Source organism: Sceloporus occidentalis, unplaced genomic scaffold (assembly GCF_023333645.1).
Source record: "Sceloporus occidentalis isolate IW3139 unplaced genomic scaffold, rSceOcc1.0.p SCAF_39, whole genome shotgun sequence".
Lineage (NCBI taxonomy): Eukaryota > Metazoa > Chordata > Lepidosauria > Squamata > Phrynosomatidae > Sceloporus > Sceloporus occidentalis.
Genome location: NW_028317019.1, coordinates 3,498,652 through 3,525,401, shown reverse-complemented (window position 1 = coordinate 3,525,401; position 26,750 = coordinate 3,498,652). Strand labels below are relative to the sequence as shown.

The 26,750-nt window shown below is 41.8% G+C and overlaps 1 protein-coding gene and 1 pseudogene across 1 annotated transcript; both read right to left on the bottom strand.

The window, feature by feature from the left end:
- LOC149290427 (uncharacterized) overlaps positions 1–26,750 on the bottom strand; it is a 429,900-nt pseudogene that overhangs the window by 393,661 nt on the left and 9,489 nt on the right.
- On the bottom strand, positions 13,764–22,797 carry LOC149290428 (uncharacterized). Its single transcript, XM_089489246.1, has 4 exons — positions 22,754–22,797; positions 18,451–18,615; positions 17,475–17,628; positions 13,764–15,197 (listed from the first exon to the last, which is right to left on the bottom strand). The coding sequence occupies exons 3-4, from the start codon at positions 17,545–17,547 to the stop codon at positions 14,218–14,220; spliced, it is 1,053 nt and encodes a 350-aa protein (XP_089345372.1). The 5' UTR covers positions 17,548–17,628; positions 18,451–18,615; positions 22,754–22,797; the 3' UTR covers positions 13,764–14,217.

Below are 26,750 nucleotides of genomic sequence, written 5' to 3'. Positions count from 1 at the left end.
GAAGTGACCAGTGAAGTGTTCAGTGGGTTTCTGTCCTGGGCCCAGTGCTATTCAACATCTTTATCAATGACTTGGATGACAGGAATGAGGGCATACTTATCAAATTTGCAGATGAAACCAAATTAGGAGGTGTAGCTAATACCCCAGAGAACAGGATCAAAATTCAAAATGACCTGAATATACTAGAAAGCTGGGCCAAAGCTAACAAAATTTAATTCAATATTGAGAAATGTAAGGTACTGCATTTAGGGCGGAAAAATGAAATGCACAGATATAGGATGGAGACACCTGGATGAATGAAACTACGTGTGAAAGTGATCTGGGAGTCCCAGGTAGACGACAAGTTGAACATGAATCAACAGTGTGATGCGGCAGCTAACAAGGCTAATGCGATTTTAGGCTGCATCAATAGAAGTATAGTATCTAGATCAAGGGATGTAATAGTGCCACTCTATTCTGCTTTGGTCACCTGGAATATTGTGGGCACCACAATTCAAAAAGGACGTTGAGAAACTGGAGCACGTCCAAAGGAGGGCGACTAAAATGGTGAAGAGTTTGAAAACCAAAGATCACAATGGGACAGTCTCAATGCTTCAGGCAAGGAGCATCAGCTTCCCTCGGTTCGCCTCTGACGTCTTCCTCCTCCGCATCTTTAACTTGGGCACCATCCACTTCATAAGGTCCTTTAATTCCTTTATGTCTTCCTCCATTCAATAAACGTCTACATGGGGTTCTTCTGTCCTGGGGCAGCTATCAAGCGACTCCCCCACTGCCAGGTCCCAGGCTGTCACTCTGCCCCCCGACGGCCTTCCTTTCCCCATTCTGGGGCCGGAAACCCAAATCCTCCAGTGGTGGCCTGGATGGTGTGAGCTTCAGGAGGTTTCCCAGTCTTGGGCTTGGCCCTAGTTCCTCTGAAGAAGGCACCTGCTCCTCCACCACCGGACTCTCCAGAACCACCGGGTTCCCCAAGAACGCTTCTTGTTCCTGGGTCTCCATTGGAGTTAAAACTGTGAGACTTTACAAACGGTGAGATCTGGAGTCAGTCCTGTGCTCAAAAAATAAAACCTATTTGAAACAAAAGAAGCTTTATTGATGAATCCAAGCAGAAACATCCATTAACACCTTTTTGCAAAGTCTGAAGTCCAAAGGAACTTGCTCAACCCCTCCCTAAGCCAGCCCCCAATTCCCAAGCTAAAGCAACACAAGCGGAGGTTGCATAGATACCAAGGTTGTCTATACTTCCCTTCCCTTCTCCCAGACAGCCTCACCTTTAAGAGCGGTGTTCCCAAACCAGCTTCACTCCTCCTTGATAACCAGTCCCCAGCTGCAACCCCAGCCCCTCTCCAAACGCCCTCCTTCATCTGAAAGCCACTCCATCTGTCCTTCTATCATTTTCCATTACATGCTTTCTATAACCCATCACTCTACACTGCCTATTATGAACTACAACTATCACTCCTACATTAACTCTAATTACCAAACCCTAATATTTTTACTCTTTATGACAGAACCCTTATAAACTGTTTCTGACACGCAATGGGCCAGTCCCAGTCCTTCAGGTAAAGAGCACCAGTCTGAAGTGACAATTCTCCTGTCTCAATCTTTCAGGCAAGGAGCATCAGCCAGAGGTTGCAATGGGACAGTCTCAATCCTTCATGTTTACAGCACCACCCTGAAGTCACAATAGCACCGTCTCAATCCTTCACCCAAGGAGCAGAAGCCTGAAGTCAAAATGGCCACATCTCAATCCTTCAGGTAATCAGCACTAGCCCAAATTCACAATGGTCCCATCTCATGGCAGCAGACAAGGAGCATCGGCCTGAGATCACAATGGGCCAGTCCCATTCAGGTAAGGAGCACCAGCCTGAAGTCACAATATGTCATGAATCCCTTCATTCATGCATTTATTCATTTAGGGATTCATGACATAAGGGTTATAGGTTTAGCTTTAAGTTAGAGTTAAGATAGCTGGGATTTATGGTGGGTTAAAATAATATGTTTTAATATTTGCTTTAGTAGAAGATACTAGAAAGAGGCAGGGAGATCATGGATAAAGAATGTGCTTCTTTGCTAGTATTGGAATGTGTGGGAATCATCCTTCTAACAGAGGCTGGAGTTTAAAAGACTGGTCCCTGTAAAAGGAGGGGGAACATAGAGAGTTATTGGTATTGTTATATTGTATTATGTTGTTATGGGTTTATGCTTCTTATATTTTAATTATATATATATATATATATATATATATATATATATATATGGTATCGTATTAGATTGGGATGGCTGAGGTTTCATAATATATCTATATATCTATATCTATAGATAGATAGATAGATGATAGATAGATAGATAGATAGATAGATAGATAGATAGACAGACACACACACACACACACACATATTGTTAAGCCATAATGTTAATTAAAGTGTTGTGTGGCTGAGTTCTATGGTCCAAGGCACATGAGAGCTTAATTGTTTTTAGAAATGCTGCCAGAATCCCATATGGGAGGACACTGCGTGGGAAAAGGCTATCCAATTAATAATTTATTGGTTAATGGGGTGGAGTGAATTGATATGGTTAGAAAAGTGATAGGTTTATAAGTTCTTTCATTCCTGACAAAAAAAGTCACTTCTATTGTATGTATCTTCTTTTTCAATAAAAGCTGTTCCTTTTTCAAAGTACTGCCTTTTGTGTTGCAAGATGGGCTGCAATTAGGACCCTGACAGATATCTCTCTCCCCTTCCATTCACCCTGCTTTCCCCAAAGGGCTGGAGAGCATACCAAACCAACCACACAACCTTTCCCTGCTCTTGTGTAATGCCAGGTCAGTCAAAAATAAAACACACATAGTCCATGATCTCCTACTGGACCAAGAGGCTAACTTGACTTGTTTCACGGAGACCTGGCTGGGTGATGATAGCTCAGCCACCTGGGATCAGGCCTTACCAGCCGGGTTCTCCGTCAGTGAGCAGGTAAGGGGACGTCACTTTGGTCCATGAAGACAATCTTGCTTTGGCCAGGATACCTATCCATAAGATGGACCACATCAAATGTATTTATTTCAGCTTAAAGACTAGGGAAAGTCTGGGGATTCTGTTGGTTTAATGTCCACCCCGTTGCTTAACATAAGCATTCCCTGGAAAAGATAACATCAGAATTAACACAAACCAGGGAAAGAGTGACATTCCTGGAGGAAGAATATAAAAAATTGGGAAAAGAGATAGAGAGATTAACAAAAGAACATACTGAAGACATAGCAGAAAGGATTAAATTAGAGCAAAGATTTAGGGAGAGATGTCAGAGTAAGAGGTCTTCCCAAACAGAAGGATGAAGATCTATATAAAAAGATAATACCGGCCTTGGCTGAATTTATAGACCTAGATAATGAAACTTTTCTCCTTGAGGTGGACAAGATGTTTAGAGTAAGCTCCTGGGTCGCAAAACAGAAGAGACTGCCCAGTAAAACCAAGGCACCCAAAGCTCCTGAGGTGCTAGAAGCAATCACTAAAACCAAGACGTCCAAAGAGCCAGGGCCAGATGGCCTAAGCGCAATCTATTACAAGAGCTTACAGAAAGAGCTAATTAAACCCTTGTAGAAATCATGAATAGACTCTCACAAAGAAGAACACCTGACTCTCGGAAGATAGATGATATTGCAATGATTCGTAAAGAAAGTAAGGAGCTGCTGGAGGTGAAACATTTCAGACCCATTTCTCTCCTTAACAACAATTATAAAATCTTATCAGAAAGATTTTTTAAAACCCTACAGAATATCATAAACGGAGACCAAACAGGCTTCCTCCCAAAAAGGCACCTTAGAAACAACACAAGGAATTTAATAGATATTATAGACTTCTATGAGAAGAAAATAGATTAAAAAGCAGCTATGATTTTTCTCGACACCGAAAAGGCATTTGATGAAGTTAATTGGAACTTCATGCTGGAAACCTTAAGAAACATGGTTCTAGGAGATAACTTTATAAGCTGGATAGATGCAATCTATAGAAAACAAACATTGAGACTTATTATTCATGGGGATAATAAGAGAGATACCCCTCTCTCCTTTGTTATTTATGGCCACTTTAGAGACTCTGAGTCCTAGCACTAAAGAAGATAAGAAGACCAAAGGCCTGGAAATAAAACAGGAAGAGTACAGACTTAAACTATACGCAGACAACGTGGTGATATACTTATCTGACCCAATAGAAAGTGTAAATCCCCTGCTTTATAAATTAAAGGAATACGGACAGGATCCAGCTTTCTTGATTAACAGGGATAAGACAAAAATTTTACCAATGGATTTAACAAAAGAAGGATCAGGAAAATCTACAAGAGGAGACTGGCTTTAAAGTAGAAAAAAGGTCAAATATCTAGGTGTTGAGTTCACCTCTAAAAACCGAGACCTCTTTAAAGACAACCACAAGAAAATATGAGGTGATATCAACCAAGATCTCAATAGATGGGCTAAACTCAACCTATCCCTCTTGGGAAGGATCATGGCAGTTAAAATGAACGTACCGCCTAAATTACTATTTTCATTTCAGACTATACTATCCTTCTTAATGACAAACCATTTTTAGAACGGCAGAAGGACCTGCAAAAATCCATCCGGGAAGGGAAAAAACCTAGAATCAGATTTAATTATTTAAATCCTCTTGATTGTTTGGATTCTTAGGAATTAACACAATCAAGGCCTCTCTCCACGTTTCTGGTAAACCGTTTTCTAGGATGTCATTTATCGTGTCTTTCAGCGGAGTCGCCAATATGTCTTCCAGTTTCTTATAGTATATCGCCGGAAAGCCATCGGGTCCCGGAGATTTGTTGATCTTTAATTTCTTAATGGCTTTGGAGATTTCTTCTACCGTAACCTTATGATTAATTTTCTGTCTCTCCTCTTCATTAAATATTAAAGATTTTTGGTTACTCAGATAATCACTTAATTTTCTTTCATTTATACAACCTTCTTCAGGCTTGCTATACAAGTTCTGGAAAAATTTTTTAAAGAGTTCCCTAATCTGGCCTTGTTCAGTATATTTTTCGTCATTAAATTTGATACAAGTGATCATCTTTTTTTCTCTTTGTTTCTTTAGTTGAGCTGCTAAAAGTTTTCCCACTTTATTTCCCTGTTCGAAAGTTCTCTGCTTTACCGCCAGCAATTTCCTTTTTAACTCACTCACATCCATTATTTTTAGTTCTTGTTTAAGAGCTTCTATTTTCACTTTCAGAATTTTATCGCCATTTTGCTTCCACTCTTTCTCAATTGTCTCCAAATCTTCTTGAATTTTAGCCCTTTTTAATTGGGCTTCTTTCCTTTTAAAGGCACTTATTTTAATCAAGACCCCTCTGATGACCGCTTTGCTGGCGTCCCAAATGATCTTTTTTTTTAATCCGTCGTTGTTATTTTCTTTAAAATAGTGGGTCAAAGCTTCCCTTATCTCCTTGAGAACGTCTTCCTCATTCAAGAGTTCCTGCGGCAATCTCCAGTGCATACTTTTTTTTTTCTCCAGTATATCCATAAAAATCAGATTGTGGTCAGAGAAGGATGTGACCCGTGTATCCATAGATTTAACTAGGGGTAATAGTTCTTTATTCATTAGGAACATATCAATTCTGGAAAATGAGTCATGGGACTCAGAGTAAAATGTGTAACTCCTTGAATGATCATACTTGAATCTCCATACATCCTGTAATCCTAAATCTTCGCAAAGTTGAAAGAAAGTCTTTGGGAGTTTCCCTTGGTTCTTCTTGATCTTCTTAAGTTTTCCACATTTTCTGTCCAATTCAGGTGCTATGACTGCGTTGAAGTCTCCCAATAAAAGAAAATTGCTATATGAATGTTCTGACAATGTCTTATGAAGGTCCTTATAAAACTTTTCTCTATTCTCATTTGGAGCATAGATTCCTACCACCAAGAAGGATAAATTTGATGTGGCGACTTCAACTGCGATATAGTTTCCATTAGGGTCCTTAAAAATCTCTTTGGATGTCCAATTTTTATTAACATAAAGTGCCACTCCTCTTTTCTTCTTATCTATCAGCGAGGCATAACAAGCTCCTAACTTAGGGTTTCTTAACAATCTCTCTTCTTTTGCCGTTATCCTTATTTCCTGGATGCAAACCACGTCGCTTTTCAACTTTTCCAGATAATGATATACGATGCTTCTTTTAAATTTGGAATTAATTCCTTTAACATTCACGGAGGCGATTTTAACCATGTCTAGGCCAAACAGAATTTAAATTTCAATAATGAAGGTTGATACACTTAGAGTCTTTATACTTTTAAGTTGATATTGATCCACCCCTTCCTCCCCTTTAATTTTTATTAATACACAAAAAGAAAAAGAAGAAAAAAGGAATATATATATATAAAAAGGAGACCAAAGGTCCGTCTATGGCGACACCAGGTACAACTTATATTAATTATCCAAACACGCCTTCCGTTTCTTTCTCTTCAACTAGGGCATTCTCCTCTTCTAATTCCTCCTCTTCCATCCCAATATCTTTGCCCTCCTTGTCTCCTTGTCCGTCGTTCTTAGAATTCACGTTGTCTTCTTTCTGTATCACACCAGTCTTATGTCTGTTATCTCTCCTCAATTTCATTTCCATTTCCTTAGCTCTTTCTGATGTATCAATCTTAAATCTTTTCTGTCTATAAGAGAAAAACAGACCTTCCGTTCTATCCCATCTATATTCTATATTCAAATGTCTCAGGACCATTGTTAAGCTTCTATATTTTTGTCTCGCCAACATCACAGAGGGAGGAATGTCCTTATATACTTTAGCTTCTATGTTCCCAATCATTAGGTTTTCCCGATAGCTCTTTTGGATGATCAAATCTCTTACTCTAGTCCTTGTGCAACATACTATGATGTCCCTGGGATAATTTTTTTCCTTAGCTTGCACCGAGCTGATCCTGAAGATTCTATCCAGTTCCATCTCCATTCTTTCGATAGTATAGCCTAAAAAGTCTGCCAATGGTTGCAACAACAACTCAAAAACATCTTCGTTTGATTTCTCAGGAATACCTCTTACTTTCACACATTTATTTCTATATTTAAAATCCTGATTCAATTCATTGCGTTGTTGTAAACTCTGTTTTTGTCGGACTCCTGTCACAGATTTTTCCAAAGCTTCAGTCTTCTCCTTAATCTTCTCCATCTCGTTTTGCGTTTTATTTATTTCCAAATTCATTTTGTCCACTCTCTTCACCACACTATCCAGTTCCTTTTTAATGTCTTTCCTAATTTCAGCCCTCATTTCCTTCATTTCCTCTCTCAACTCTTTATTGGATTCCTTGATATCCTCTTTCAGTTCTGTCCGGAGCTCTTTCATTTCTGCTCTTAAGCTCCTAATTTCCTCGAGCACCAGAAGATTAGGATCTATGGTCCTGATACCATCTTCAAATGAACCTCTTCTCTGGACTTGCGTCTGGAATTGATTCTTTCTTGTATTTGCCATCGTTGCTTTTCCCTCTTCCTATTGGAAAAAATTAAGAAAAAAAAAAAAAAAGAAGAAAAGAAAAGAAAAGAAAAAAAAAGAAAGAAAAAGGGGGGGGGGAGAAGAAGGGAAAGGGGAAGGGAGGAAAGACCAACAACAACAACAGCAATATATCAAACTTCCATTATGCCATCCACTATTGAATACTTCTTATATAAAATTTATGTATGTACAAAAGTCCAAATGCTAAGGCTTATATATATATATATATATATATATATATATATAAAGAGACTAAACAGAAATCTACTAATATAATTACAAGCCAATATATATCCGATCGGTATATGGAAATAACTGTCAGGGATTAAACTGGTTTCACATCAATCAAATGAATACTTGTATAGACAACTTAACTAAAATAAGATCAGTATTTCCCTGTAAGTAATAGTAAGGGTCTCTTCTAGGACTACTATTATGTCTGCACAAAATACAAGATACATACAATATCCCAGAAGACAAGTAGTGTCCAACAAAAATTGTGAAATTTAAGAAATTTATGGTGCACCCCACTGACTTCTTTCATTAATATTACACCATCCAAATTTCAAAACTATACTCTTCCCTTCTTGCGCAGAGCTTCTCTCGTTTCCATTTACTCTTTCCACAGGGTGCTTCCAGAAGCCTCGGTAAGGTCTATTTTAGAAAAGGAATAATTACAAAAAAGGACAGTCACCATTAAGCAAGACTGATTCTAATTTAAATCTTGAAAATAGAAATAAGTGCATAAGGGGAGAAGAACAATAAAGTCCACAATCTGAGTTCAATTGTATCTAATATTCATCCAGCACAGGAAGGGTTTCCATAGTTTCCACACCACGATAAAGCAATACAGTATAATATCCTTGTATTAGACACAAGGTCAAACACATAGAAACAGTTACTTGTAAGGCCTGACTTGGCTGGTATCCCCAAAAAAGAAACAGTTACTTTAAAGATGACAACAGTTGCATAGGAAAGCAATCAAGGACAAACCAGTATTTGCTTAATGCTTTAGGGTTGAAAACAAATATCCTTCAAAGAAATCTTCAAACGTCTCAGTTTCCAAGGCTTCTTCAAGAATAGCACCAGGAGAGACAATGAAGTTCTTCTCACAGCTGGCTCTTATACGCTTACTCAATCCTTCCCCAATTTGGAGGAGACTCTTAAAGGGCCATACTACTCCTTGTAAATTCCTGGATGCAATCTGGTCAAGTCTGGCACTTTTCTCCTTCTCTTTACTCCTTTCACAGCAATCCACTCTCTCCTCCTCTCTTCTCTCTCAAAAACAGCAATCCTCAGGCAATATTTCTCTGTTTATTTTTTCTTTTTCCTTCTTTCTCCTTCTCTTTACTCAAGCTCCCAGCCTCCACCAGCTTCCCAGCTCCGTCAACTACACCGCTCCAAGGCAACCACTCTCCTTGCACCACACGCGCTTTCCAAACTCCTCCAAATACGCTCCCCAAAACACACCTTCTTTTTACTCCAGGCTCCCTCCGTTGTTTTTGAGAAACTAGACAAGCCAGAGGCCACTCAGTCTCCAGGAATAAATCAGCATAGGAGCCGCATTTTGTGCACAGGCACTACAAAGGTCTCTTTTGCAGAAAAAAGCCCTAGGTGTGGGCTTTACAAACGTCGTCTTGCGACGACTGCAGCAGCGGGAGACACCAACTCTTCGGCGCTGGGCAGGTGGACAAAGGGGGCAGCTCGCCCCTGTCACTCCCCACCAGGACCCCCAACGAGTTGAAAGGTATACCCCCTCTTCACCGAGGAGGGTAAGGACGGGTGGGTGATGGCCCCGTTCCAGCAAGAACCGACGCTGCGGAGAAAGGAATCAGGAGCCTCCTGACTCGCGTCCTCCTCGTAGAGCCAGCACACCGGAAGTCCAATCCTCTCTTCTATTTTGACCCGACACTTCTTTGGGTGTTTGAAGGACAGTCGTGTGGATGGATTTTCAAACACAGACCAAGCGGCTGGTTAAAGAAGAATATAAGTTTACTTTTAAAAACAGAATAGGCAAAGGTATCTTTGAGATGGAGTTGTTACTATGTCTTCTTTTCTTACATATATACAGGTCTGGGTTTAACTCTATAGTAGTAGTAATAATAATAATAATAATAACAATAATAACAACAACAACAACAACTCTGCCACGCAGGCTACACTATCACTCAAGAAATGATGTAAGCCAAAGCCCTCTTCCTGAGTCTGGTTCCACTGAGTCTCTCTTCTCCAGACTCTCCAGAACTAATCCTGTCCCTCTCTGGACAAAGCAGTTCCTTAAGTAACCATCCCTCAGGAACTATGGGAACCCACTCCTCTCTTGGACTCTACTGTTCCCATCCTCTCTATAACTATCTCCCACTGAACTCCCGCTTCATCCCTCAGGATTGCAAACCCTAACTGACTCCACCCAACTGCCAAGCGGAATCTTCAAACTCCTCAGCCAGCACCTGATTGGCTTAGAGTCTCTGGCTTCTGATTGGCTGGTTTGTAAGTCAGTCCGTCACACGCCTCCCCCCTTTAATAGGTTCATTGAGACACAGAACCAAACGGTTCTATGGTCCAAGGAACCCCCAGTTATCAATTATACTTACCCATTACATATAACATTATACACACATCAGGTGACACATGTGATATATTTCCTATACTTGTTTTATCAATAACCATTTCCAACTTAAATATCTTGGTATTTTCCTGTATGTTCCCCTTTTAAACATATGTCTAATATCAGTTCTACCTGTTATAACAACTTACCATCATTTTCTTATAAGTTTAGCATATTATATCCATATCCCTTATCACTTGTTGGGTTTTAATATTTTAATAACACTTAAATAACCTTTTCCCCAACTTTAGAGCTTTATATGTTCCATTTAAATGTTTTTATCAAACATATTTAATCTTTTAACCCTTTTCTCTTATTGGATTAAAGGCTGATGGAGCATCATCTCCAACTACTTTGCCCCGTTCCCAGTATGGTTTTGAAAACACTTCATCTTCCATTATACTAATGGCAAAGTACAATATATTGGTTTTCCAGTCTATCAACTCAATGATATCCTTGTCCTTTTTAGGAGTCTTCTCTGGATCAGTCCTTGTAACTGACCACGTGTTTCTTTTTACCGGCTGTGGACTTAACACCTCATCTATTAAAAAGTCTTTGCTTCCTCCTGTTTCACTGGACCACATTCCTTGAGTGCGCTGAGCAATCTTTACATCTTCTTCTGTAGACCGTAAAGTGTCTCTTATCAAAATCATCCTGTTCTCTATAGTTCATCACAATCTTTGGTCTTTTTCCCTCTGTTGAATCTCCTTTTCCAGTTGGTTGATGGCTTTTGGGGTCCCACCAACGCTTGTCTGTCATCTGGTCGTCACCAGTATGTTTGACAGTGAAGTTTATAGACGTGAACATGTTCTGCATATACACATCTATTCTTTCAACTTTTACTTTAAGATTCTTCCAGTCTCTGTGAACTAAACCATTTTCTTGGGTTATATCACCCATTTGCCAAACTACATATTTTTCAACACTGTCCCATTTAATATATAGCTTCCAGAACCCTGAACTCTTTATTAGAACCTACAAAAGCCTGCTGTGATGCTTTTAATAACTACTTGGCAGACAAAATCTCTCAGATGAGAACCGATTTGGATGCTGGCCTTACAACAGAGGAGACAGGAGAGGTATCCAGAGCCTCCGCCTATACTGTTCTTCTGGATGAATTTGAGTCAGTTAGTACAGAGGATGTGGAGAAGCTCCTTGGGAGTATGATAAAGAGGACTTGCTCTCTCAATCCTTGCCCATCTTGCCTGGCCGTCCAGAGGGGAAATACCATCAAGATGCTGCTAAACATATAACTAATGCATCTTTCAGGGAAGGCTGTCTTCCATCTTGCCTCAAAGAGGTGGTGGTTAAACCACTCCTTAAAAAAGCCTTCCCCTTGACTTCTGGACAGAAACAATTACAGGCCAGTTTGGCTCTTACCATTCTTAGGCAAGGTAATGGAGAGGGAAGTCGCCATTCAACTCCAACGAGTCTTGGAAGAAATGGATTTTTCTACATCCATTTCAAACTGGATTTAGGAAGGGTTACAGAGTTGAGACAGCCATGGTCACCTTAGTCGGTGATCTCTGTCTGACAATCGACAGCTCTTTGAAAAGGGGAAATGTGACCCTGCTGGTGCTATTGAAGGCCTCTCAGCGGCCTTCAATACCATTGACCACAGTATCCTTCTGGAACATATGGAAGAGTTGGGAATTGGGGCACGGCTTTCCAATGGTTCAGGTCCTACATCTCAGGCAGATTCCTGTCACTTGGGGACAGTTCTTCATCCAAGAGGGAGCTCAAGTCGGGCATCCCTCAAAGCATGATTCTGTCCCCAATGCTATTCAACCTTTACATGCAGCTGCTGGGTGAGATCATTCGGAGACATGGGGCGGGGAACAGGGAGACCTTGAAACAGTAGTACATGCACTGGTCACCTCACGGCTCAACTTCTCTAATGCACTCTACATGGAGCTACCCTTGTGCCAAGTTCAGAAACTTCAATTGATACAGAATATGGCAGCCAGATTGGTTACGGGCTCTTCTAGAACTGACTACATTACACCGGTTCTTAAATCCCTCCACTGGCTGCCCATTAGTTTCTGGACAAGATACAAGGTGTTGGTTCACTCTGGAACGACCTCCGGATGAGATCCGTCCTATTAACACCTTGGAAGCCTTTAGGAAGGCTATTAAGACGGACCTCTTTCCAGACTAGATGAGATCTATTGACTTGCCTCCCCCTCCTCCTGACCCTTACCCTTGCCATCGTTAGTGTGATGGAAATTGCTATTGATGTATATCGTTCCTGCCCTCCCACCTCTCCTTCAGAAAACAACCCATTTCTTGCCCCAAAAAACTTTTTTACTGTACTGTGTTATTAAAGTTTTAAATTTTATTTCTGTTGAATAGGATTTTTAAGGGTTGATTAATGTTTTTATAATTGGGAGAAGGGTTGGGGGTTTGGAATTGTATTTCTTAAATTGTATGTTATTTTATTACTGTAATCCTCTTTGATTCCATTGAGGAAAAAGTATAATAATAATAATAATAATAATAATAACTTCTCTTCAAGGGGGTCAAAAGCCCTTTCAGTATGTTCCCAGAACTGGGGGGGGGGGGGATGTTTCTGGGGCTGTGGGTCTCTCTGTTGGTCCTCCTCTGCAGGGTTGTTGTGAAGGAAAAGATAAGTATGTGAGGGAGGATGCCCAATCTGGATCCTGTGGGCCTCTAAGCCTACTTCGCAGGTTGACAGGGGATTGCCAGAGTTTTGAGGTCCCTCCGTCTCCCTCCTCTTGGCTTTGGCCAAGAGGATTTTGGCTCTTCTCCCCCCCTCAGAGCCTCCTCCCCCAGGACTCCAGAGAACCCCCCCCCCAAGAAAAATGCCATTGAATCCTATCCTGTGCGATGCTTTCTATTTGGCACAAAATTCTTCCCCAAATGAGGAATCAGAAGAGAGGGTCTCTCCTCAGCCCCACTTTCTACAAGGGAGGGGGCTCCTCGAAGACCTTTTTACCTTTGGATCCCCCTCCTCTCCATGGCCATGCCTCTCTCCAAGGGTCCCACCGGCCTTCATTTCTCATAATAACCCCCAAGTACCCAGGACCCAAGGAATCCCCCAAGGAGGGGGCAGGGAAAGAAAGAGGGAGAGGAGGCCTTGCAGGACCCCTGCCTTTCTTTGGGGGGAGAAGAGGGGCTTCTCCCCTCCAGCCATTCCTCTGAATGAACAAGGGCTCTCCCCACTTCCCTCCCTCCCTCAGAACAGACTGTGAGGGCAGCAATGGCTTCCGGGGCTGAGACTGTGCAGGCGCATATAGTCCCAAAGGCCCCTCCTCAGCATGCGCAGGGATTGCCAGGTCCTAGATGCTGCTGCTTATTCCGCTGGCGGCCTTTGTGGGAAAGAAGGTATGCGCCGGGGTTCAGTGGCCTCCCCTTCCTTCCCTCCTTTCTTCCTTTGAGGAGACCGCAATGGAGGCCAAGGTGCAGAGGGAGGGAAAGGCAGGCTCTGCTTTGGAAATATAGCTCTCTCTGTGTATCCTGTATGTTTGTGTCTGTGTGTCTGTGCTGTTCTTATGGCTGGGAATGGAGATGAGAACTGAGGAGAGAAGAAAGGGTCAGTTTGGGGCAAATTCAGAAATTCTGTGCATCAAAGTCCAGTGTGTTGAAACAGTAAAGAACTTTATTGAGAACACATAGAAATTCAGTGTTTAAGCCAGAACTGACCACTCCAATCCAAACAATACAAAAAAACCCCTAAATCCTAAAACATGACCCTCTTCCAAACCTAGCCCCCACCTCCAATTCCCACAGTCTCTGCCTCACAGGTTACAAGGCCCCCTTTTGCCATTCCCAAAAACTAGCCCTTTCTGTTAATACCTGCCCCCAACTTTCTTAAGCCAAAATCCCAAACATTGCAAAAGCTATAATTCCCATAACTATTCTAACCAGCTGCAACCCAAATCCCAACCGCCCATCTACCTAACCTATACCACAACCCACAATCCCCAGCCAAATTGACAACCCAAAGCAATTATCTATACTATTGGCAATTAAAAACTAAACTTAACAAAATCCAACTTGAAAACATAGAGACATATTGACAGTCAAATTTTACAAATAAGATCACAAGGGCCTTTTCTTTGCACTGCTGGATTGAAATATATTTTTTGTATTCGTTATTGACAAATATAATGTTAGGATTTGTGTGGCTTCTCTCCTCTGTGGACTCTCTGATGTGCCACTAGGTGTGACTTCTGAGGAAAACATTTCCTACAGCGCTGGCATTTGTATGGCTTCTCTCCTGTGTGGACTCTCTGATGTATCATTAGGATTGACTTCCGAGAAAAACATTTCCCACAACGCTGGCATTTGTATGGCTTCTCTCCTGTGTGGACTCTCTGATGTGACACTACGTGTGACTTACAAGAAAAACATTTCCCACAACGCTGGCATTTGTATGGCTTCTCTCCTGTGTGGACTCTCTGATGTATCATTAGGCCTGACTTCTGAGAAAAACATTTCCCACAATGCTGGTATTTGTACGGCTTCTCTCCTGTGTGGACTCTCTGATGTATCATTAGGATTGACTTCCGAGAAAAACATTTCCCACAACGCTGGCATTTGTATGGCTTCTCTCCTGTGTGGATTCTCAGATGTGTCACTAGGTATGACTTCGTAACAAAATATTTCCCACAACGCTGGCATTTGTATGGCTTCTCTCCTGTGTGGACTCTCTGGTGTGTCCCTAGGTTTGACATCTGAGAAAAACCTTTCCCACAACGCTGGCATTTGTATGGCTTCTCTCCTGTGTGGACTCTCTGATGTATCACTAGGTCAGACTTCCGAGAAAAACATTTCCCACAACGCTGGCATTTGTATGGCTTCTCTCCTGTGTGGACTCTCTGATGTATCACTAGGTCAGACTTCCGAGAAAAACATTTCCCACAACGCTGGCATTTGTATGGCTTCTCTCCTGTGTGGACTCTCTGGTGTGTCACTAGGTATGACTTCCAAGAAAAACATTTCCCACAATGCTGGCATTTGTATGGCTTCTGCCTGGTGTGGACCCTCTGATGCATGACTAGGATTGACTTATAAGCAAAATGTTTCCCACAGTGCTGGCATTTTAGTGACCTCTTTCCTGTGTGGACTCTCTTATGACTCAAATGTTTTTCTGTAAAGAAGGACAAGTACAGATGAGACTGAAAATCAGACTTAACAGAGGAGGGTGTTACCGCATGATTTAGCCCTCATTAACCCCTCCTTCTTAGAGATTAAATTAATAAAGTTGCTGTGAGTAACTCAAGCATGACCCTGCTGCTTATGCCTCTAAATCCATTGAATGGTTGCATTCTTACTCATAGGAGCTAGCAAAGAAGAGACTGTATGGGGACTGCCTTGAGGGAATCAGTGGAAGAAGATAGTCAAAGGACTGTTGGAAAAAAAATTTAATTAAACATGTGCAAAAATACTTTGATTGACAGGTGGCATCATAACCTGTGAGACGGCCATAGACTGCTGAGTCAGAACACATGGCATATGCAAGCTAACTGCAGAGGATGTTTCATGCTATGTGGCACCAGGAGATGACTCACAACCAATACAGTATGCAGCTCACATGAGGATTGGAGTGGATTGGATCTGAGTTGTGTGAGCAAGAGATGGTGAAGTTGATGGAAGTCGAGGAGGAGAGCTTGCAAATATTTGTATTATTTTGCAACTCAAGATAGAGAACCTCCAAGGATTTCAATGAAATCGACTGTGTTTGTGACTTATTTTTAAGTGTGAAAAGTGGTCAGTGCATTGCCAATGCCTATATCGGGATATTTGCTTCCATACTCTGCTATGATATTTTTGAGCTGTATCTGGGTGCATCACCCTCAGATTGTAGCGTACATTGGCTTGTGAATGCGATCAAAATTCAGAGCCAACAAGAATCTGAGAGGCGGTGAGCTAATCCCTTTTGTCTGATGTATTTGCATCAAACACCCATTGCATTCAGTTTGTTTCATACCATTCTTCCCCCACAAAGGAAATATTCTAAAGTTATACAAACCTTTCTGAACCCACAGTTTCTGCTCCCAAGCAGAAACCAATTTCAGTATAAATATCAGCCCCGACTTGCTGTTCTTCGGTGTCAGTCCAGTTACAGATAGACACTCTGTTTGTTTTCATGGCTAAACACTTCAATGCACTCACCAACCCCAATTGTCATGGGAACTACTGACCTCTCCTTATTTCAAATCCTCAACAATTGGAATAAAGATCTGGATAGATAACGTATCACCATTATCAAAGCCTTACATCCTTTCACCACTCCCACCTTTGTTACCTAGTTCTTGCGTGTGTGCGTGAACACTTATATGTATGTGTCTGTGTGTTTTGCTTTCCCCCTAAATAAAACACAAAAAAATATTTCAAATCCCACTGAAGATCTGTTTGATTCAGGAACTGCTGTAGATTGGCTGAGTCCAGAGGTCACTATTGCCCCAGTAAAACTATTTCTTTCTATTGAGCTAAGTACCAAACTCCCCTAAAAGCATAGCGCTTGCGTCCCACAACATTCCAGAATTGGCAGTTTAGGATTGGATATTTAGAATCCTTACAAAGTGGAGAATAATAGTGCCTCACTAAAACTAGAAATTTCACGATTCTGCAGGAAGTTGTTATGACAATTAAATTACGTGTGAAAGGGAACTAGGAATTGAAGTACAGCACAAGTTGAACATGTGTCAACAGTGTGATGCAGCAGCTAAAAAGGCCAAAGTGATCCTAGGCTGTATCAATAGGAGTATAGTGTCAAGATCAAGGGAAGTAATAGTTCCACTCTATTCTGTTTTGGTCAGGGCTCACTTGCAATGATCTTGTGTCCAAATCTGGGCACCACAATTCAAACAGATGTTGAGAAACTGGAGCATGTCCAGAGGAGGGAAACCAAAATGGTGAATGGTCTGGAAACCATGTTCTCTGAGGAATGACTTAGGAAGCTGGGTATGTTTAGCTTGGAGAAGAGAAGGTTAAGAGTGGATATGACAGCCCTGTTCAAATATTTGAAGAGATGTCATATTCAGGATGAAGCAGGCTTGCTTTCTGCTACTCCAGAGAAAAGGACATGGAACAATGGATGCAAGCCACAGGGACAAGAGATTCCACTTAACCTTTAGGAGGAACTTCCTGAGAGTAAGGGCTCTTCAACAGTGGAATATACTCCCTCAGAGTTTGGTGGAGTCTCTTTCTTTGGAGGTCTTTAAACAGAAGTTGGATGGCCATCTCTTGGGGGGGTGCTTTGAATGTCTATTCCTGCATGGCAGAAGATTGAACCGGATGATCCTTGTGGTCTATTTCAACTCTTTGATTATATCATTCTAAAGCAGAATCATAGCGCTCTGACAGTAAATTATGAAAGGGCCCTCAGTCTTAACAGGAAGGGCAATGGATTCAGGTTCCTTACCCACAGAGGCCACATTCTCGTAATTCTCCATCATCACATTACTGTACATAAGTTTCTGCTTCTTCGTCAACATTTTCCATTCCTCTTCGGTGAAATATACCGCCACATCCGCAAAGGTCACCTGCAAAGAAAATAGCCCTCATCCAGAGAGTGACTAAACAAAAGGGGAGGAAAGCACATGGTGCATTGCAAATATTATTTGATCACTTTAGAATTCAGTCCAGGAAATAAACTTTAAATTCTGCAAGCCAGAAAAAAGCTGCAGCCTTTGAGATCCAGTTTGTCTCGAATCCTATCAATATAATATACAATATAATAAAGAATATAATTTAGGCCATTTCTGGAATATTATTGATTGATTAGGATACTGACTATCCCAACATGTATAATACATTTAGTCACCAATGAATTATAGTGCATTTAGCCATATCTCACCTAATTTGAGAGGTATATTTCATTGTTAAAAACAGTTCTGGGGAGTGCTCTGGGTCTGAGAGCCACTGGGCCCACCCTCAGTTTAGGCCTAGACATATTCTCCCATATCCCCCAGCATTTCACAGATGGGGAAAGCAAGACACATGTGGCTAAGCAACACCAGAAGGTGGTCAAGATGGCCAAAGTTGTATGATAAAGATCACACAAGCGAGGAAGGGTACCGCAGTTTGCTTTTGCCTCCGTCTCCTGGCAAGGGCAAGACCCTGCTTCCTCCTCTCCTCCCTTCTCCCCTCTTTTGAGTGGAAGGGATGAACACTCTTTTGAACTTGGAACAAATTTTTCAGCAACTGAACTGACCTGAGGAGAATGGGGAAAGTGGGAGGAGGAGAGAGAAATAGGACATTTTCTAAGCCCCTGAAAAAATGAGGTGACAGAGGATTACCCAGGACTCTTTCTGCCAAACTGGGACAGTATGTTCTCCGCTTGCTTTCATGAGCCGGACCAGACATAGATGAAACTAATAGTAAGGATGGCAGCTTACCAAAGAGCTGTTGTACCTCAGGAGCCTCTTTCTGTTGGAGCCCGACTCCCTCCGCTTGGCCTCTGTTTCGGCCATCAGGTGGGCAGGGGTCCTGGTGGTCCTGGACTTGGTCACGCCCAGCAAGAGAGGCCCAAAGCCGTGTACAAGGAGGCCGAGATGAAGGTCCTGAGAAAAGGGACCAGGATTAGGATTTACTTGGCAAGAAACCCTGCAGCACTCAAAGACACAAAGAACAGCATCCTGCTGGAGACATACGTAGGTGACAAATGCCTCCTTTGGCCCAATGCAGAGGTGGGCATTCCCTTCCTCCCTCTCCACCAAAGAAAGCTCCCGGGACCTAGCATAGATTTACTTCAGCTCCCCTACTCAACAGATACTCCATGCCTTATTAGAGTGGGTGGGGGATTAGGGGATGGGGAATTAGAGAGGCCCCTGGCTATGTCCCCATAGATAGATGTGAAATCAGTCCATCATAAATAAATAAACCATCTGCTGAAACCTGCAGAGGTCGCCAGTGCTTTTCCCCAGCATCAGCCCCTTTCAGAAGAAGGCTGCATGCACACTATAGAAATAAGGCACTTTGAGACCGCTTTAACTGCTCAGTGCTATGGAATCCTGGGATTTTACCTTTAGGACACTTAGCCTTCTCTGCCAGAGAGTTCTCATGCCACAACAAACTACAAATCCCAGGATTCCATAGAATGGAGCCAGGAGTTTCAAACTGGATTATTTCTGCAGTGCAGATACATCCTGAGTCGATTGTAAAAGGATAGAAGCACCCATGTCTTGTTTTTATCCTCCTAATAATGGTTTTCCTTTAAAAAATTAAGTAGTTTGTTTTAGTCTATAATCCTTATTTTTGTTGTTTGTTTTATGTTTCATTCTTGGTAATTTGAGTTATTCTGGTCTGTCTCCTTCCTTCTTGCCTAAAAATCTATTAATAAGGAAACTGAGAAGACTTTTAAAACCTCCCAAAGGAGCCACTTTTGGCCTTGTTTGGGGGACTAGCCTCCTCTTTGAAGCCAAAACCCAATGTTTGTGAAGAAGAAGAATAAGGCTTGTATTAAAACTATCATCTCCATTTCTGATCCCTTTTAAAACCCATGTTCCCCAGAAGGAGCAGAGCTGTGTAATAAGAAAACCCTCTCAGAAAAGAGACACAAAAGACACACAAAGAGACACACTTCCTTCCTTTTGGCCCAAGGAGCCCTGCCTCCTTCTGACTCTGGAGCCTCAGGAGAGAAAGAGAAGCCTCTGTTCAACTGAGACTCAGAGAAGGTTCTGGAACATTATTCCCAACAGTCACAAGCAGAACAAAATGGCTGCCAGAACACAAAATGGCCACCTCTGGCTCAGCACTTGGAGGCCTCAGTGCAGTAGTGAAACCTACAACTTCCAGGCCTTGTCCCTCTGCTCCCTCTCCCCTCTCTCTCTGCCTCCTTCCTTCCTCCTTGTCTCTCTCTCTCTCTCTCTCTCTCTCTCTCTCTCTCTCTCTTTCCTTCCTTCCTTCCTTCCTTCCTTCCTTCCTTCCTTCCTTCTCTCCCTCTCTCTGTCCCCTTCTCACTCACTCTTCCGCGTGCAGAGCTAAATAGAGAGGCAGAAGCTCCTCCCCTTCTTCAGTCTGGCCAATGGGGACAGAGGAGCTGGGAGGCCCCGCCCCCTGCCCCACCCTCACAGGCTCCTCCTGCAGTTAATATGGAACAAGGCAGGAGGGACTGAGGGACCCTGGAGCCCCAGCCACACTGGCGGCCATTTTGTGTTCTGACAGCCATTTTGTGTGCTGTTTGTGACTATGGAGTATGTTCTAGAACCTTCTCTGAGTCCTCAGTTGAACATGCATAAACACACACAGATACACACATACACACACAGAGAGAGACATACAGACACACATATACACACATTATATATATATATACACACACACACACACACACACACATATATACACATACATATACTGTATATATACATACGTGTCACAACAAACTACAATTCCCAGGATTCCCTGATTTGAGAAGGGAATTGCCTCCACGCTTCCAGATCACAGCCCCAGAGAAAGAGTCTCTACAGTATATCAGCATTGCCAATTTAAGTCCACTTTTTCAGCTGCATTTGAATTTAATAATGATAATAATAATGGTGATGATGATGATGATAGATAGATAGATAGATAGATAGATAGATAGATAGATAGATAGATCGTGTAGCACATTTGAGACTCACTAAAAGAAAAGTTGGCAGCATGAGCTTTCCTAGACTTAAGCGTACTTCCTCAGATGTATGGGAATTGTAGTTTATTGTGGCACCAGAGCTTTTTCTCACAAAACTACAATTCCCAGGGTTCCCTAGCACTGAGCCACGGCAGCTAAAGTGGTCTTGAACTGGATTATTTCTGCAGTGTGTCTTGGAACCAACTCAGACTGCATCTTCACTCCAGAGACAATCCAGTTTCATACCGTTTTAACTGCCATGGCCCAGTGCTATGAAGTCCCAGTAATTGTAGTTTGTTATCATACCAGAGTTTGCTGAGAGAGAAGGTTCAATGTCTCACAGAACTAGAATTCCCAGGATTCCATAGCACTGAGCCTGGGCAATTAAAGGGGTGTCAAACTGGATTATTTCTGCAGTGCGGTTGCAGCCGAACACATTTCTATTTTGCATAAATCTTCCTGGCCCCCCTTCATGTCCAAATAAGTATCTTAAAGGTATTAGAAGGACTGAAAGATTCTTTGTTTGGTCCAATGGTAATTTTGAGAGTTGAAATAAGTTACAATTATTTTTATTCAATTAGGTTTACATTTATTTACTAAAGATCCACCATATTAATAAAAATATAAATAAATCCTATTATTATTATTATTATTATTATTATTAACATTACGGGAATTTTCAAGGGATTTTGACTGAATATTCCGTGTAATATGGGGTGGATTCCATGGATTTTGGTAAAACATGCCAGGAAATAAGTTCAAGGCTTCTTACCAACACTGGTCCTGCCCTGCAGTAAAGCCCCTCCAATCCCTCTCAACCGAGGACTACAACTCCCAAGTCTTCTTTCTTTCTTTCTTTCTTTCTTTCTTTCTTTCTTTGTTACTTTCCTTCTTCCTTCCTTCCTTCTTTTCTCCCAAGCTGCCTTGTGTTAGTGCTGTTACTGCTCTTGTTGTCGTTGTGTGCTTCTAAGTTGTTTCTGACTTATGGTGACCCTAAGGGAAGTCCATTGAAGGCTTTTCTTGGCAAGATTTGTCCAGAAGTGGTTTTGCAAGTGCCTCCCTCTGAGGCTGAGAGAGTGTGACTTCTTGCCTAAGGTCACTCAGTGGATTTCTGTGGCCAAGAGGGCATTCGGACCCTGGGCTCCAGGGTCATAGTCCAATGCTCCAGCCAGTAAACCACCGCTGGCTCTTTCTAGAGGCTTTGTAGTTTTTTGTGGAGTGGCTCTAAGTCATTGCCGACTTCTGGGGAGCCTTCCCTGGGGTTTTCTTGGCAAGAGTTGTTCAGAGGAGGTTTGCCATTGCCTTCCTCTGAGGCTGAGAGAGTGTGACTTCTTGCCCAAGGGACCCAGCTGGTTTCATGGAGGAGTGGGGCACTGGAGCCTGGACTCCAGAGTTGTAACCCAACACTCAAACCATTGCACCACACTGCCCCCCGTTCCCATGTACAACCTGAGAAATAATAGCAGACTTTTTTCTGTTCTTCATGTGTGTCTTCAAGTCTAATCCAATTTATGGCAACCCTAAGGCAAACTTATCATGGGGTTTCCTTGGCAGGTTTATTCAGCGAGGGGATGCCATTGCCATCCTCTGAGGCTGAGAGAGTGTGACTTGCCAAGGGTCACCTAAGTCCAAAACACACTGCAGCAATAATCCAATCTGAGATTGCTTTAACTGCCCTGGCTCAGTGCTAGGGTATTGTGGGAGATGTAGTTTTGTGAGACATTGAGCCTCCTCTGTCAGAGGGCTCTGGTGCCACAATAAACTCCAGTTCCCAGGATTCCCTAGCACTGGGTCAGGACAGTTAAAGCGCTCTCAGACTGGCCTATTGCTGCCGTGTGTTTTGGACCTTTCTTGGCCACAAACTGTCCATAGCCTGCAATGCATCTCCTAATTCTGTTGGCAGTCCCTCCCTCCCAACACTTTCTCATTTCCCCCAAAACCAGCACAAAGCTGGCAGAATGAAAGAGGTTTTAAAGCAGCATTTAAATCTGCCATATTTTATTAAAAGACTAAATGTCCCAAATGCTATTATCAGTTTTGTAGCTATTATTACAGAAAGAGATAGAGTGCAAACTCCTGAAGTACAGTACCTTTATTTTCTGGAGTGAGATGCGTTTTTGCAACTGACTCTCTGTGATGATCTCCGGTGGTCCAAGCAGCCAAACCGCGGCCCTGTAATAATAATAATAATAATAATAATAGTATTATACCCCTCTCTTCAGCCAAAAGGCTATCAGAGTGGATTACAAATTGTTAATTAGACATTTACACATTATGGCTTTTAGCCCAGCAGACCCTTAAATTCCTTAAATCACGCTGCCATCATCCAGTGAATTATAAAAGGATTTCCCTTAAACTACACTGGGACCAGTTAAGGAACCTTATTTCTACTTCTTTACTGATCTTCCCAAGCATCAACCGAGCCAAAACACGTGTAAAAGGAGCGTCGAGTAGTAGATACTCCAAGGAGATGTTTATTATAAATAACAAAATATAACTAAAATATAAGTCATGCAAGATATTAAGAGTGTTGCAGGTACGATATTTGTAAGTATATAATATTCAGTTCATATAAGCTATTAAAATAATAAATAAACCTAAGCGTCCAATTCTGAGACTAACTTCCAAGATCCGCTCTTTAACTCTCTCTCTCGATCTCCAACCGACACAATTCCCCCAACTGTCTCTTGGTCTCTCAGGCCTTATATCTCCTTCTCACGGAAGCTTCCAGAAGGACCTTCATCTTACTCTCTGATTGGTCAAAAGAGCCTTCTGTAGCAGTGATGTCACTCTGCATTTGCATAAACCTCCCTTTACTGCCTGAAGAAGACCTCCATTGACTGGAGCCCAGTCATTGCACTTGCCCAAGGCAAGCCTTGCACCTATTTCCCAATGTTGCTCTGCCTTCCAGTTGTTTCCAGGTCTTATGGTGACCTTATGGGAGTCTCTGAAGGGGTTTTCTTGGCAGGTTCCTGCAGAGTGGGTTTCCCATGGCCATCCTCTGAGGCTGAGAGAGTGTGACTTGCCCAAGGCTTCGGTTGTTTTGGAAGCCTTTTTGCTTTCTCTTCTAGAAGGCAGCTGAGGTGTTGCTTCTTGCTCTGAAGAATGAGAGGAACATTATGGTATCCAAAAGGCTAACATTCTCTGGAGTTATGTCTGATAATATGTATATATAGGATTGCAACACCTGTTCATTTATTAAAAGGTTTATAGTGCACCCCATATCATAGAATCTCATAGCAATGCCCCTTAATAGCAGTTAGCCAAATTAAACAGTATATAAAACAAAAACATGAAACAAGCTAGACAAGGCAACTGTTACATGGATTTGTAACTGGTTGACTGGCCAAACCCAAAGGATATTCAACAGTGGCTCCTTTTCATCCTGGAGAGAAGTGACCAGTGGGGTGTCCAGTGGGGTTCTGTTCAACATCCTTATCAATGACTTGGATGACAGAATTGGAGGCATAATTATCAAATGTGCAGATGAGACCAAATTAGGAGGAGTAGCTAATACCGCAGAGGACAGGATCAAGATTCAAAATGACCTGAATAGACTAGAAAGCTGGGCCAAATCTAACAAAATGAAATTCGACACCGAGAAATGTAAGGTACTACATTAAGGGTGGAAAAATGAAATGCAGAGATATAGGATGGGGGACACCTGGATGAATGAAACTACGTGTGAAAGGGATCTGGGGGTCCAAGTAGACCACAAGTTTAACATGAGTCAACAGTGTGATGAGGCAGCTAACAAGGCCAATGCGATTTTAGGCTGCATCAATAGAAGTATAGTGTCTAGATCAAGGGAAGTAATAGTGCCACTCTATTCAGCTTTGGTCAAGCCCCACCTGGAATATTGTGTCCAGTTCTGGGCACCACAATTCAAAAAGGACATTGAGAAACTGCAGCGTGTCCAAAGGAGGGCGACTAAAATGGTGAAGGATCTGGAATCCATGCCCTATGAGGGAGTGGGAATGTTTATCCTGGAGAAGAGAAGGTGATATGAGAGCCCTGTTTAAATATTTGAAGGGATGTCATATTGAGGAGAGAGTAATCTAATTTTCTGCTGCTCCAGAGACTAGGACCCTGAACAATGGATGCAAGCTCCAGGAAAAGAGATTCCAGCTCAACATTAGGAGGAATTTCCTGACAGTGAGGGCTGTTCGACATTGGGACACACTCCTTCCTCGGAGTGCAGTGATCCTTGGAGGTCTTTAAACAGAGGCTGGATGGCCATCTGTCGGGGATGCTTTGACTAAGAGTTCCTGCATGGCAGAATGGGGTTGGACTGGATGGCCCTTGTAATCGCTTCCAACTCTATGATTCTAAGTGAACATGAAACATGTAATAAGAAAGTAATGCTATGTAATGAGAGGAAAAGGTGTGTATACAAAGAACAATTACAATACACAAATCAGCTTCAATTTATCTACTCTGAATAACATACTGATGTAATGCAGAATAACATCTAAACAATGATAATGTAAAAACTAATTTCAGTTTATTACTATGAATAACCTACTAATGTAAGTAATACAGAATGACTGTATATAAACAAGGGCAATTGTGAGTACAGTTACACAAAGGCTTCAGTACAATGACAATACATATAATTAAGAATGGGCTACAACAAAACAACAAAAGGAAGCATTACAAGACACAAACTCCCTCCAACATATCTGCTCTAGGTGACATGCTAAAATAGATGATATGAAACTAAATAAAGTGCTGTTATCCCTGTCTTTGGGAACTGATGGAGGACGTTTCAAGACAAAAGGTCTTCCTCAGCCGCAAGGGAGCAGGCTGTCATCTGAGATACTCTCGTTCTTCCTCATTCAAGAAATGTGCCAGAGATGTCTTTTGCAACCGATCTTCCTCTACTTTCCTGCATGAAACCTGTCCTGGTTTTGGGATCTTCTGGGGAGGCCCTGGTTGCTGTCCCACGAAACTCTCAGGTGTATTTGGGAGGAAGGCAGGAGAGGGCTGCTTGGGGGCTGCTCTCAGGAGTTGTCTTGCCTTTTTCATTCATATTCTGCTTCCCCCGATTTGGGACACAAGGCAGGTTCTGACCATTAAAAAAACCGTTGTTTTTGTTGTGTGTCTTGAAGTGGTTTCTGACTTATGGCGACGCTATCCTGGATTGTTCTTGGCAAGATTTGTTCAGAGGAGCTTTGTCATTGCCTTCCCTTGAGGCTGAGAGAGTGCGACTTCCCCAAGGTCACCCAGAAGGTTTCTTTTTTAAATCTTTATTGTATTAAAAGACATATTTTGTGACAGCAGCTAGAACAGAAATAGCTAAATTATTGAAATCTGATAAGAGACCAACTTGGGGAAACTGGATGCTGAAAGTAAATGAGTCCAGGGAATTGGATAGACTTTCACGTATAGCCCAAAATCATGATAAAGGCGAAAGAAAGGAGGAGTGGAGGAAAGTTTTGATAAGGGAAAAGAATGGGAATTAAACTTGTCGCTAGTGGAGGACTAATCAAAGTCCTCTCTTTTTACTGTTCTCAGTGGATTTGGGAGAATGAAATTTAAGTATCTTTAAGAATATTATGCTATGCATGTTATAAATTGAATATAAGAATATTCTGTTTCTCTTTGCTTTCTTATATAAATCCCAGGTCAACAGAGGATGATTGAATGACTCACTGTGTATATTAAAAACAATAGAGAGAGATCCATACAATGAAATTGATGTAAACATCTGTATAAATATATATTTCTTCAGTTGTTGTTAACCTTACAAAATAGTAAGAGAAGTAGACAAGTTTTCTATGTAAAATCGAATGGAAAAATTGCAGTTTCTTTCTTTTTTTACTTAAATTGTAAAAGAATAATTCACAGCTAGACTTCATATTTCGGAGGGAGGTTTCAAGGCGAAGGACATTCAAATGGGCTCAGATTCAGAAGACGGAAAAGGAAGACTTAAGAGGATCCCAAATGACCAATCAAGACTCAGATTTGCTTTTACAAGCAATTTTTATTTGGATTATGTATTGTTCGTGTTTTGTGTATTTGGAAACTCAAATAAAGATGAATTAAAAACATACATATAACTTATACTAAACAAATGAACAACAT